The 14285-nt window shown below is 39.4% G+C and overlaps 1 protein-coding gene across 1 annotated transcript in view; it reads right to left on the bottom strand.

Annotated features, from left to right (window-relative positions):
* Positions 1-388: 388 nt before the first annotated feature.
* UBA6 (ubiquitin like modifier activating enzyme 6) overlaps positions 389-14285 on the bottom strand; it is a 250035-nt gene continuing 236138 nt past the window's right edge. The window contains exons 32-33 of the mRNA XM_053703266.1: positions 4026-4120; positions 389-1509 (exon numbers count right to left, since the gene is read on the bottom strand). Coding sequence (XP_053559241.1) covers positions 1374-1509; positions 4026-4120 — 231 coding nt within the window. The 3' untranslated portion in view covers positions 389-1373. The remainder of the gene's footprint in view (positions 1510-4025; positions 4121-14285) is intronic.

Raw genomic sequence — 14285 nt, 5'->3', positions numbered from 1 at the left:
ATGGAATTTTTGTTTTTTACTTTTGGAATGATCCAGACTACTCTCTGTTTTTTTGTATACACTAAACAACAGCAGGTTGAGCTTGATCACTAAAACTGGAAAAATCTGGTGTCACTTGATGTTTTCATAACAACTCCATTATAGTGACCTGCATAGGATCTAGCCCTTTGTGTATATATATATGTATATGTGTTCTTCTCTTTTTCCCCCCCAATACTTTTTCTGGCCGGATATATATCCAGTAAGGCAAACAAGCAATAAAAACAGCCATGTTAACTCCTTAATAAATACTGGGATACACTATAACCTCTGCTTCTTCTCTGCTTTATGCATTAAACTCACAACTCCATCAAAACAAATACTGAGTTATAAACAACATATCTCTATATCCAAGTCAAAACCTGAAAACAGCATTTATTTAAACAAAAATACGAGTGTAAACAAATACAAAACTGACAGACAGAAATAAACCAATAGCAGTGAGAGTTTCTTTAAATTCATCAAGTATACGCGTGCGTGTGTAATATATTTCTATTCACACACATATGCATATATGTATTTGCTAGCATGAAGGGCTTGTATGCTCACGCAGAGACAAAAACTTCTACTGCAATGCACACATAAACATATATACACTACTGTAGCAAATTCCACCTACAGAACGTTAAGAAAGGAGGTGCAATAAATTAGGAATCAAAAATACCATCTTGATCTTCCGTATTCTAGTTTTTATTTATACATTTTTGGATTGTAGCATGGAGTATTGCATCCCAAACAGTTTCATAAACAAATACTCTAGTTACAAAGAAAAAAAGCTTAAAGGGACACTTAACCCAATTTTTTTCATTCATGATTCAGATAGAGCATGCAATTTAAGGCAACTTTCTAATTTACTCCTATTATCAAATTGTATTTGTTCTCTTGCTATCTTTATTTAAAAAGCAGGAATTTGATGCATAGGAGCCGGCCCATTTATGGTTGAGAACCTGGGTTATGCTTGCTTATTGGAGGCTAATTTTAAGCCACCAATAAGCAAGCTCTATCCATGGTGCTGAACCTAAAATGGTCTGGCTGCTAAGATTTACATTACGTCCTTTTAAATAAAGATAGCAAGAGAACAAAGAAAAATTGCTAATAGGAGTAAATTAGAAAGTTGCTTAAAATTTCGTGCTCTATCGGAATCATGAAAGAAAAACGTGGGTTTAGTATCCCTTTAAAAGAAAGAACTGGGGACACTCTATACTCCATTTTGTGTTATACAAATGTATTAGTGCAATTGACTACGTCAGCTTGTTCCTTTCCATTAAGGCTTTACCTAGTTGTGACAAGTAGTACCAACACATAAACGTGGAGTAAGATTATTACACATATCATCAATTGTTCTCCTGGCTGAAGTAATATCTGACAGGTGGTCCTGGCAAGTCTTCATCTTCATTAGATTCGGGAGCAAATGACACAGTCAAGTCAACATATTTTTTGTCTGCTCCAGGCTTCACTAGTTTTTGCATCCTGTAAAAGAAACCAAAGTCATATTTGTTACTAGATATATGTTGAAAATGTCCATGGTCTGCAGTGTTCCTCATTTTAGCACCAGATTATCAGATATTTATGTGTTTTACTCTAATAAATCTGGTGCCCAAAATATGCCGAAAGCTGCGGCTACTTTCTGCATTTGTTTCACTAACAAATAACATATCTATTTGTTACAAGCTCAATGAAAAAAAAATTTGCAATTAATTAAAAAGTATTTGCATACCAAATGTATTTATTTGTGTTTTAAAATAGCAATTAACATTGACTTCAAATTTACATTTCTAAATCCTGAAAATTATGCAGTAATATGAATGGCTGCTAACAATATGGGATTACTATTTTTGTTAGAAATAAATTGCTAATAGCAAAATATATACTGAAATCAATATATTGATACTTAATGTAGTGTCATATTTAAGTACTAGATGTGAATATGCCTAGTGCCTTCTTGGACTAGGCAGAAGTTCCCAGAAGCCTCCATTGCACCCTCCCAAAACATTGCCCTCTCCTAACAGGAAACCTCAGTTCTCATATATCCAATCAGGTACCTATTTGAGGTGAGAAGAAAGAGGATTGTCCCCAAACATGACTAAGGGAAACAGTCCAGGTGTGACATGAAAAAGAAAGATGCATAAGGGCGGATAAATACTACTTCAAAATTAAAATAACCTGATATATAGGTAAATATACATTTTGTTTTCTATCAATATCACACAATGTGGTCAGCTACAAAGTTAATTATATGCTGGGGAAAAAGAAAATATTGTCTATGTCTTCAAAAAGTCAAATCTGCAACACTTTCCTTCTCAATGCTGCTTGCGAAAGACCCAAAAATACCCAAGACGCTGTGAATATATTTAAAGAGGTGTCTGCCTTGCAATACTATTCATCCAAGGCTTCGTAGACTCTAGATCAGCATGAAGTCAAAAAGCTCAATGGAAAAAGTTTCAATCTTAAAGGGATACTGAACACAAAATTTGTCTTTGGTGATTCAGAAAGAGCATGTAATTATAAGCAACTTTCTAATATGTTATTAATTTTTCTTTGCTCTCTTGGTATCCTCATTTGAAAAAGCAGGAATGTAAGCTTATGAGCCGGCCCATTTTTGGTTCAGCACCCTGGATAGCGCTTGCTGATTAGTGTCTGCGTTTAGCCACCAATCAGCAAGCGCTACCCAGGTGCTGAACCAAAGATGGGATGGCTCGTAAGCTTACATTCCTACTTTTTCAAATAAAGATACCAAGAGAACAAATTAAAAAATTAGAATAGGAATTAATTAGCTGCTTAAAATTACTGTACATGCTCTATCTGAATCATGAAAGAAAAAATTTGGGTTCAGTATCCCTTTAAAAATGTGGAGTCTTGTTCATGAGCTCTAGAAGATCGTGAATAAAGAGTGAATCTAATTGGCAAAATGTGCTTTGATAGCTTTCTGACCCTTTGGAACCAGAATGCATAATGAAAAGGTATACAGAATTCCTAAAATCCTTAGTAGCATTCAAATAAGATATTAGACCTTTGACTGCATTAAACTTGTGAAGCAGAGTTTTCTGTTAATTCTGTGGATTAGTTCGCAGTTATGGAACAACAATCTCAGAATAAACTACTTTTATGAGAAACAAAAGATGAAACATGAAAACATGAAAACTTTTATCAGAAAAACAGCCTTAGTGTAAACAAAGGTTCAAATAACTAAGGGCCGATGATCAAAAAACTTGTTAGGCAAAAAATCGTTGGGGGCTTTTTTTGAGCATTATTTTGCAATGTATGTGTCTCTGCTGCACAACCAGAACCCTATATAGCGAGATAAACAGCTCTTAGCTCTCTAAAATTATTTGAGGGACCTCCCCGTACAAGAAGCTGCTAATACAGCCGTTTCTGCATGAGCCTTCAGACTCGCCGGAAACAAAGACCGCTGCTCCTTAACACATTCACCACCTCACAGGTGGCGGACAGCAATCGGATACAATCAGAATGATTGACCCACCTGTTAGTGGCCGATTGGCCGCAAATGCACAGGGGGAGGCATTGCACAAGCATTTCACAAGAAATGCTTGTGCAATGATAAATGCCGACAGCGTATGCTGTGGGCATTTAGCGATGTCGGGCGGACATGATCCGCTACAGCGGATCATGTCCGTCCGATATTTAATAAATCTACCCCTTAGTCTTCAAAGTTAGCTAATTTAAGGACAATGTAATTTGCAATCTTGCAGAAAACACGGATAGTCTTGAATATAATGTAACTTCTCCTAGTGGACTGTAGTTTATAATACCACATGTGATCATCTTGTGGACCCTCACCATCTTATGAAAAAAATGTGGCCGAATACCAGAGATATAGGTTGTAAGGGGAGCTGCACTAAAAGCTTTATGAAGCTTCTGCCTCTAAGAAAGGTGAAGGCATGGAATGTAGCAACAACACAAACAAGAGAAAATGGTTTTACACTAACAATATTTAGACATGTTCAAGCGAGGGTGGTGTCACTTACGTAAGTTTCAATCTTTTTGCATGTCCAGGCATAACAGGGACATACAGCATTTTTACTCCTTGAACAACCATTGTCGGCTCAATCCCATATTGTTCCTGTAAGAAAAAAAAATATGAACACAGTAATATTCACAATGACACTCAAGCTAAGTGCATGGGTAAAAAATTAACATTCATAATCACAATCGGGAAGCATAACGAAGAATGAAAAGATGAGGAATAACATAAATTATGCTTACCTGATAATTTCCTTTTCTTCCGTGGGAAAAAGAGTCCACATTCATTACTTATGGGGAATAAGAACCTGGCCACCAGGAGGAGGCAAAGACCCACCAGCCAAAGGCATAAATACTTCTCCCACTTCCCCTATTCTCCAGTCATTCAGCCGAGGAACAAGGAACAGTGGAAGAAGCATCAAGGTGAAAGGGTGTCAGAAGATAAAAAACCACAACGCCTCAAAAAAACGTGTGGGGGGCTGTGGACTCTTTCCCCTGGAAGAAAAGGAAATGATCAGGTAAGCATAATTTATGTTTTTCTTCCTAATGGGAAAGAGTCCACAGCCGCATTCATTACTTATGGGAAATTTATACCCAAGCCAAAGAGGACACAATGCCAAAACGGGATGGTAAGAGGCAGACCAATAAAGGCACCAACCTAAAAACAGATTCCCAAGAAAACAAAGTCCCAGTTTGTCCGAAACAGGGACCAACAAACATTTTGCAAAAAAGTGGTCCTAGAAACACAAATCTACCAACAGTCCAAAGAACCTAGATAGAACCACGAGTGGGCCCAACCGAGAGCACCCACCTCAAGGACAGCATCTGACAGGGGCAACAACCCCGCCGCAGCCCCTCAACCAAGCAAGGGACCCCGACTAAAAATTCCCAGAGGGAAGTTACAAGACAGAAGAAAAGGAACAACGTCCAGGGTGACAAGGAGACAACCCAGAGTCACACAGTAGTCTACACCCGAACCCGACTATATGAAAAGTCATTAAAGTATCAGAAGAGAAACAAACTAATCTCAAAGACCAGAAAACGTAAAAACAGCGAGACAGAGTGAACACGCGTTGCCATATAAACGAGGATGTGAAGGAAAAACCCCCACCCCAGTGAACAGGGGAAAACAGACCAAGTCCCACACCCCAGACCACAAGAGACTGAGGACACCTCACAAGCAAGGAAAACATTTCCGTAGTCGGAGAAAAGCTCAGGAGAGAGACAGGAAAAGGATGACAAAAACTAGTGGCGCAAAAATAAGCAGAGTCCCCATCTGAAAACGGATACGAAACATCCCGCTCCTGCACAACAGAAACTGCGCAGAACACTACCCCACTATAGGCCGCAGAGCCACGGAACATCCTTCCTGAATCAATCTTTCTGAACAAAGAGATCCCAAGGATCCAACTCCCCCAGAGGGTTCAGAAAAACACCTCACAAGGGACCCTAAAGTGCATGCTAGCGTTCAAGGCGCAGCAGTTGCCCTGGAGACAACAGCAACCTTGTGCAAGCTGGGTAGCAAACCTAACCGTAGGCCAAAATAGCTGACCAACAGATCCCCACCCCTACCAAAAGGAAGGGAAGGACAACTAGGCATGCTTGAGAAAAGCGGCCAGACCCCGGGAAAAACCCCAGAGACCTGAGGACACAATCCCTAAGGGCAAGCCCCCAGGCTTTAGATATAAAATAGCAAGTAATCGCAGCTGAGTACAAACTCAAGAACTGCAGCTTGCTAGACAGACAAGCTAACCACTAGGCCACCTAGGCTCAATAGCTTGCCAGCAGACAAGGTAAAATAACTGCAGCTGTTTCCTAACAACAGACCTTCTGCTTACTAGGCAGCATCCAAAAGAGACAAGAGTCCCTCAGAAAAACGAGAAACAGGGAGCTTGTGTCCCCAGGACACCAAACCAATATACAAATTATTGGACGGGCACAGAAACGCCCAAAGTGTTGAGTGACCAGAGCAAATCCTAGGACAGAAAGGAATACAGACCTCCCAGAACCCAACAAAAGGGCTAAGACTGAGGGCAACCGCTCGAGCCCCCTTAACACAAGCAGCAAGGCGACCAACAAGCCCAACCCATGCGCCGTGACAAAGTCAGCAGAAAGCAGAGACAAAGGGGGATAAAAGAGGTCAAACCGTGCTAGAGCTAGTCCTAGACACAAAAGAGGAATAGGAAAAGGAAACCCCTTAACAAAAAGGCCCAGAGCACATCCTCCACAAAGGTATCAAACCAAAAATACCCCAGACTCCCTAAAAGGGAGACAATAGGACCCATCCCGAACCAACCCCAAATCCCAGGGGCATAACAGGGACATACAGATAGGATAAAGAGCTAGACTGCCAGAACCCTAGACTCACCCCCGAGATCCACGACGGAAATGAAAGGAGGAAACCAGACTTCCATAAGTCAGTGCCCAAGGCAGCACTCCCCAAGCCGGACCAGCTGGCAGGCTATCTCAACAAAGAAAAAGAACCTTGAATAAAAATCCAAGACGGACACGAGATACTGAGAAAACCACCCGCAGCACGAGTTCAGTAGGGGAAAAAAGCCCTAATCAGTAGCCCAGAGGCACAGGACTCCAAGAACAGAGCCCACCACGAGTCCAAACCCCCAAGGGGCGATAAAGACGACCAGGGCACTGGGGTTTTCCTGTTCGGTGAGGAGCCTTTCACGCTACAGTGATCCTCCAGAGCGGATGCTGGAGCACAGTACCCGCGTTCCATCTCCCCACGCTTACAGCCCGGAGGCCTACGTTGTATCCGGGCTTGTTTGGGCACAGAGCCGCCTTTCTGGCGCCAAAGCTGCAGGAAGCCAAAGACTTGCGGTGTAATCCGCTGAAGCCGCAGAAGAATCACACAGGGCAGGTGACCCGCAAGAAGGATAGCCGATATCGGATTCTTGGGTCAGACGAGAGAAAGCGACAAGTTCCAGTCCGAGGCAGCAGAATATACTTTCCTGGGGTTGAGAGGGGTTGCTGACTCACGGAGGGATTCGAGTGTCAACCCCTATCCCCTGGGGTTAACTTTTTGCATGCCGGCTATTGGAGGAGCTACCCCTGTATGTTGAGACGGTGACCATCGGCTGAGAGTAGCTGTTTTTCTTAGAGGGCTCGCAACTCTATCCAACTTGCCAAATCGAGAATCCGGATTGTGGAACCGGTCTGGACCCATACCATCTCAAGGAAACTGCAAGTATTGCATCAAGTATATGTTCCCAGCAATATACGGTTAAGCCGGTGGGCTCACTAAGAGAGGGTTCCTGCCACTGTTTGTTTGTTTGTTTCTGATACAACAGCTGCTACTGTTATTTGGATAGCTGACTTTGAGACACTTACATTACCCTCCCTGGTAAGACACTGGCCAGTATGCGGGGCTCTCATTGCAGAGTTTGCTAGTATTATATCTGGAGTATCTGTGGTCTCATCGTTTCTCTGTTCTGCTGCTGCAGAAACTCTAAAGTAAAATCAGCTTTTTGTGAGACTGGTGTTATACCATTCAGAAACCCACACGGCTACCTGGAGCTCCTGATATTTGGAGGATATCTCTACAGGCTAAATGTTGTCAAAAAGGACCTAAGACTGATTAGGACTGTTAACCCTAATTTTTTTTTACTTTCTCTGTGTTTTTCTTTTGTTCTTTTATGGTCGTTTTTTTTTTCTTTTTTTTCTGTTATCTGGCCATTGCTATAAAAAGTTGAAAATAGCACTAAAAGTGATATAGTAACTTTTAGAGAGTTAAGACTTCTGTATTGGGATGCAATAATCGGTTTTTACTAAAATATATATTTTAGTGAATGAATAAATAATTCACTCTATATGTGCAAAGCCTAAATTAGGATCTTGAGGGAGGAAATTGGCCAAAATCTACTGGTCCTTGGAAAATGGAAGGTAGATTTAAACTAAGGGCTGCTGATAGTACTTGGATTTATAAGAAGTATTGTTAAACTCAGTCTATTATCACTAATAGGGTTATCTCAAAAGGTCTAAAATCTTGAGCAGAAGTAAACCTTGTTTTATATAGTGGGAGACATTTTCTTTTTTCTTTTTTTTTTCTTTTTTGGTTTAATTTAAATTTCACGTTCACTTAAGATATTAATTTATCTCTATAACTTTCTTATGTATAACTTATCTCTACATGATTGATCTTTGTTCTAGTATAAAGAAATTAAGTACCACTTAAATGCACCAACTTGCACGGGACTTGTAACGGTCCATTCACACACACACAAAAAAAAAATATACACTTTTTCTGTTTATAAGCTTCTTTGTCACTGACTTATGGAAAAATGTATGACAAAAGGAAAACACAGTTCACCAAAAATGCCTCCCAAAATAAAAGATCGGAAAACAAAAGCTCAAGACATTAGTTGTTCAGAGGTTAATCTAGATATGGGTAACCCTATGTCAGACCCACAGTCAGTATTAACACAGTTAACAGAGTTGATAGCGCCTCAACTTAATGATATTAAAAAGGAATTAGTTAATATCTCTACTAACATCTTAGTTCTCTCTACTGAAGTAAGACAATTTTCTAATAGATTGGCAGAGGCCGAGAATAGGATCTCAGACTTAGAGGATTTAACTAACAACCAAGACACGCAAATCCATGCTCAAGAATCTCAAATTAATATCTTATTAAGTCGCCTGGAGGATCTCGAGGACCGCTCCAGGCGGAATAATATAAGAATTGTAGGTTTGCCCGAAACGATAGAATATAAAGGCCTAATGTGGTTTACATCAGTAACGCTTCCACAAGCTCTAGGCTTTGCTCCTGCCCAATTACCGCTAGTAGTGGAAAGAGCTCATAGGATAGGCCCTCCCAAAACTAACTCAAATGGTTCACCTAGGAACAGGATGAGCATAGTTAAATATCTGAAATTCCAGGACAAATTAGAAATTATGAAATTATACAAGAAAAGGGACGCTCTTATAATAGATAATAACAAACTTTTATTATTCCAAGACTTCTCTAGCGAGACCTCATCTAAGAGGAAATTAATGGCCCCGTACTGTTCCCAGCTTATTCACAATGGCTTCAAGGCCCGTTTAATATATCCAGCTAAAATTGTATTAGAATATCAAGACAGGCGAATCACGCTCAATAATACAGTTGAAGCGCAGGAATTTGTGGTATCTAAAAAGATTGCAGGTGCCAATTGACCTTGCATGGATTTTTTTTCTAAAAAGAAAGGGAAGAAAAAAAGGAAAAGAATATATACATATATTTTGAGCATTATATGAGGTTTTACTATATCATATGTATATGCCTAATTAAATATAAGAAACCAGGTAGATGGTATGTTGTTTTAGTAGTGCAGTCATATGTTCTTTTAAATTTTTTCTTGTTTTTTTTTTCTCTCTCCGTCTCTTCCCCTTCCACGCCTCGTGTATGCAGCTTTGAAGCCTTCTGGCCCTCGGAAAGCTGAATGATTTTTTTTTTTTTTTTTTTTAAATATATTTTTATTGGGATTCAAGATAAAGCAAGCAAACATAACAGAGCCAGACAATCTGTATAAAAAGAGCATAGTTTCCAGATAAATAACTTGAACAATCAAACCACAAATGACAACATGCATGTATAAGGCCATATGAAACAGTATCAATGGTCATAGAGCTTGCCTTTCAAACTTATTGCCCTCTAATTAGCAGCGAGGCCACTCATTGACCTCCCATTTCTTATAGAAAAGCAGTAATATAGAGGGCAGCCATGAACTATGTGAGACCACTTTTGGATCTCAAATGGTTAGTCCCATTTTTTCAGTTCTATTTTCAGTATGTCGCGTTAGACTATATAAAAGGACAATGATATATAACTAAGAACTGGGGTAAGGATCAACTTGTAAGTATGGGGTCACACTGCAGTTAATTACAAGTAGTAATATGAAAATATCTTATTTTACATGTATCATGCTATATATGAAAAGTTTCCTGCCAACTGGTCTAGGGGCAGTATATATGGGTGTTATAGCCGCCCTGAACTCGCTATACAACTTGCTCAATTTGATCACAAAACACTTTTGTTGCATATAGGAACTTTGCTACAGGTTTATGCCAGTATTTTAGGTTAATAATAAAACTATATATATAGCTAACATAGTACTGGAATTTATAACAGAACATCAACTGACCTGAACTAAATTTTCAAGTGGTGAAAGGGAACATATATGTAGATATACAATAGGCAATTAGAAAACCTATAAATCAGGGGATTATATAGAGCCCAGCTGTAGCTATCCACTTATCTAAGGTTTATATATAAAGATTATGCAGTTTACATATTCAAAAAGTTCAGACAGGTAGTCCCACAGTAATTGGTCACATCACATTATCATATAAGGGGTAACTGAGCTCTTATCTAATATGAGCCCCTGAGCCCTTGTCTACTGAGATCGGCATATGTGGAGCATAGAATACATATATAGTGTTCATCCTAGGGAATAAACATAGGTAGGGTGGGTTTGTACATAATCTGACTGGTCTAGTCGTCATGAAAAAAGGGCATTCCTGCTATGAGTGTTACTAGTCCTATGACAGCTTTCGGAGGCATGATCTGTAACCGTCACTCTAAATAGCAGAAGATTTAGATCAAAATTTAGCCCACACCGGTTCTCTGGGTTAAAGTTTCAACGGCAGCTGCCTGCCCATATTGCAGTCGGCATATAGCCGCAAGATCTTTTGGGTGGCTGGGTACACCGCCAGCGAGAGGCGGAGGGAGCTCCCAGGACTTTCCCAGCAGAGGAGGAATATGGCGTAGGTACCCGCGCACCTCGGCACCTCTCGCCCATGATCCTCGGCTTGTCACAGTGTAGTCCATCAGAGCCGGTACGTCCAATAAGACCTCTGATGTTTCGATGGGCTGTGTAGCACCTTTCTTTTGCTGTCTAGCTGTTTCCCTTAAAGTGTCTCTCAAATATACCGGAGCTGGAACTAGTTCTCCCGGTTCTCCCTCATTCAGCTTGTGATAGCTCCTCAATGTGCTAGAAGCACTCTGTGTCATGGTTCCTTCCAGGTGTGGGCCAAGTAGGTCAAGCAGGTCCCGCTGAAATCTTGTAAAGTGTTCCGCTAGGGTCTTTTGTGCCTCTTTCTCCCACCGGTCAATTGCAGCTATGATCCCCTCGCTACGACGGGAGGCCGCCATTATAATCTCAGCATGTGAAGCTTGCAGGGATTTTAGCTCAGTAGTTATAATCCTCAGTTCTGGATTGTCCAATGTGTGATCCAAAATTAAGCGTCCCTTAATTAGACCAACTTCCCCAGTTAGCAACAAAAGAGCTGGACAGCACATACGGCTGTTATTCCTGACATATCAGGACTCAGGGAGGGTAAATGAGGAGCCAGGTCTGTTATTAGGCCTCCGCTGCGTTCCTCATCTATTCCGGTCTGCTTGGCTGAAATTTAAAGTCAAAGAACACAAAAATCCGTTCTTCAGATATTAATCTTCAAGATAGTTGTAATTTCAGGTGTGAAGAATAAGTTTGAGAGGCGATAGACAACGGATCTATCAGCTCCCGGAGTCAGCTAAGATTAAAAGCAGCCATCTTGGTCGGTGTTCGGACCCGCCCCCCCAAAGCTGAATGATTTTTAATATGTGCCAAAACCTTAAAATGCTCTCATGGAATGTAGGTGGCATAACTTCCCCAATGAAACGTAAACTTATTATTAAAACGCTTGCTAATCACCACCCAGAGGTAGTGTTCTTACAAGAGACACATTTAAAAGTAATAGAGATTCTGAAATTAAAGGTAAAATGGGTAGGAGAGGTCATAGCCACCCCAGTCAATAATAGAAAGGCAGGGGTAGCCATCCTGCTGCATAAAAACCTGGAGTACACAATCAAAAAAGTGGAATTTGATCCGCAGGCCAGATTCATTATTTTACAAATAGTGATTAACAATGTTGACTTTGTTTTATGTAATATTTATGGGCCAAATGTTCATACTCCCACATTTTGGGAGGAAATTAAACTTAAATTATTTCCATTTGTTTGTCAAAACCTGATTCTAGGGGGAGATTTTAATATCGCACTATGCCCTGAAATAGATAGATTAACCCAGAAAAAATCAAGAGAGTATAATAAAAGGGCAAAATGTTTGAAGCAATTCTGTCAGAAACTTAAACTTCTAGATATCTGGCGTATTGAGAATCCAGATTCTAGAACATTTTCCTGTGAGTCAAAAGTACATAGCACATTCTCAAGAATTGACATGTTTTTAATTTCAGAATCTCTCTCCATCTTAAAAGTTAAAGCTGAAATTGATGATATAATTATATCAGACCATGCTATTATTTCATTAGCTTTTTCATCCTTATATAAACCAAAGGACAAGAATCAAAGTTTCACATTTCCCCGCTTTCTATATAACAATCCCAGATTTGGTCTTTGGCTAAAGCAAAAATGGAAAGATTATGTCACTTTTAATATCGCCCAATTCAATAATATTGAGCTATTCTGGGAGGCCTCTAAAGCGGTATTAAGAGGGGAAATTAAATCTTACCTAAACGCTTGGAACAAGAAAAATAGGGCCACTGAAATCCAGTTAGCATATCATGTGAAAAATGCTCTTAAAAGATTTTACAATGAAAGATCGGCTATCAATTGGAATAAATATTGCGAAGCTAAAAACAATTGTGAGGTCTATCTCAAGAAGAGATCGCATAGGGAAGAACTTAAACTGAACTTAAAGTTCAAAGGTTATCATGGGATCTCTGCAAAACATCTTGCTAACTTAACCAAAAACAGGAAGAGTAAAAATTACATCACGGCTATTAAAGAAGGTAACGATAGATATACTGACACTGAAAACATTAGAAAGGTTTTTTATAATTTTTATCAAAAACTCTACAATAAAACTGATGTTAATATGTTAAACATGGACAATTTTTTGTCGAGGATTAAATTGCCCCAATTGCCTAAAGACCGCCTATTAGAATTAAACGCACATATCACTGGAGAAGAAATTACTAAAGCGATAGAAAAAGCAAAATTAAATAAGGCAGCTGGGCCTGATTTTCTTCCATCAGAATTTTATAAATTACTTTCTCAGGAAATCATTTTTACGTTGGAAAGGCTATACAATGAATATTTTTCTTCAAGTAATACTATGTCTAATCTATTTACAGCTGCTAATATTACCTTAATCTTTAAAAAAGACAAGGAAAGAGAAGATCCAGCATCGTATAGACCAATATCGGTGCTTAATGCCGATTATAAAATCTTAACTTCCATTATTGCAGATAGACTAGCGAAAGGATAAGGTGAGATTATACACCCGGACCAGACGGGTTTCATTCAGGGACGTAATTCTACTAAAAATATACGTAAAGTAGTTATGCTTCTCGACTATATGTGGAATAGAGATAAAATAAAAAAAAAGGGAGTATACGCAGACTTGGCTCTTCTGACACTAGATGCGGAAAAAGCTTTTGACTCCATCACATGGCAGTACCTATTCCGGGTATTAGAACAATTCGGGTTTCAGGAGCAATTTATGTATTTGGTTCAAAAAATATATAGGTCACTGATATCCTATCTTTTAATTAATGGCATATTATCTCCTAGGATATCACTCGGCAGGGGAACGAGACAGGGATGTCCTCTGTCCCCTCTGCTATTTGATATCGCTCTAGAACCTTTGGCTATCTGGTTAAGACAAAAATTAACTGGAATCTCAATGGGGCCACATACTCTTAAGATCCTCCTCTATGCAGACGATTTGCTACTCTTTCTAGATAAAACAGAATCTCATATACCCCTAGTATTGCAAATCTTGGCTGAATTTAGTTCTTTCTCAGGGTATAAAATTAATTATGGAAAAAGTGAGCTATTGTGGATAACTAAGTCAAGGGTAAGCTGCTCAAATCACCCCTTCAAGGTGGTAGATAGACTTAAATATCTAGGTATAATTCTACACAGAGACCCACTGAAATGGTACAATCTGAACTTTGAACCATTGCTACGGAAGCTCAAGAATAATCTGGAATTATGGGCCTCCTTTCCCATATCTCTTTCAGCACGAGTTAACTTAATAAAAGTTATTGTATTTCCCCAGATGTTGTATCCCTTACAAAACCTACCGTTATTCCTTTCAAATACGGACCTAAGAAAGTTTGACCAAAATGTAGTTAAATTTATATGGGGTAATAAGAAGCCGCGGATATCCTTGACGAAATTGACACAAAAAAAAGGTTTTGCAGGTCTAGCCCTTCCTAGCCTAAAGTTGTATAATATCGCTACCCTAGTTAAATTTGCTCTTGAC

This window comes from Bombina bombina, chromosome 2 (assembly GCF_027579735.1).
Source record: "Bombina bombina isolate aBomBom1 chromosome 2, aBomBom1.pri, whole genome shotgun sequence".
NCBI classification, from domain to species: Eukaryota; Metazoa; Chordata; class Amphibia; order Anura; family Bombinatoridae; genus Bombina; species Bombina bombina.
The sequence above is the reverse complement of the archived record's forward strand: the minus strand, read 5'-3'. Positions and strand labels throughout refer to the sequence as shown.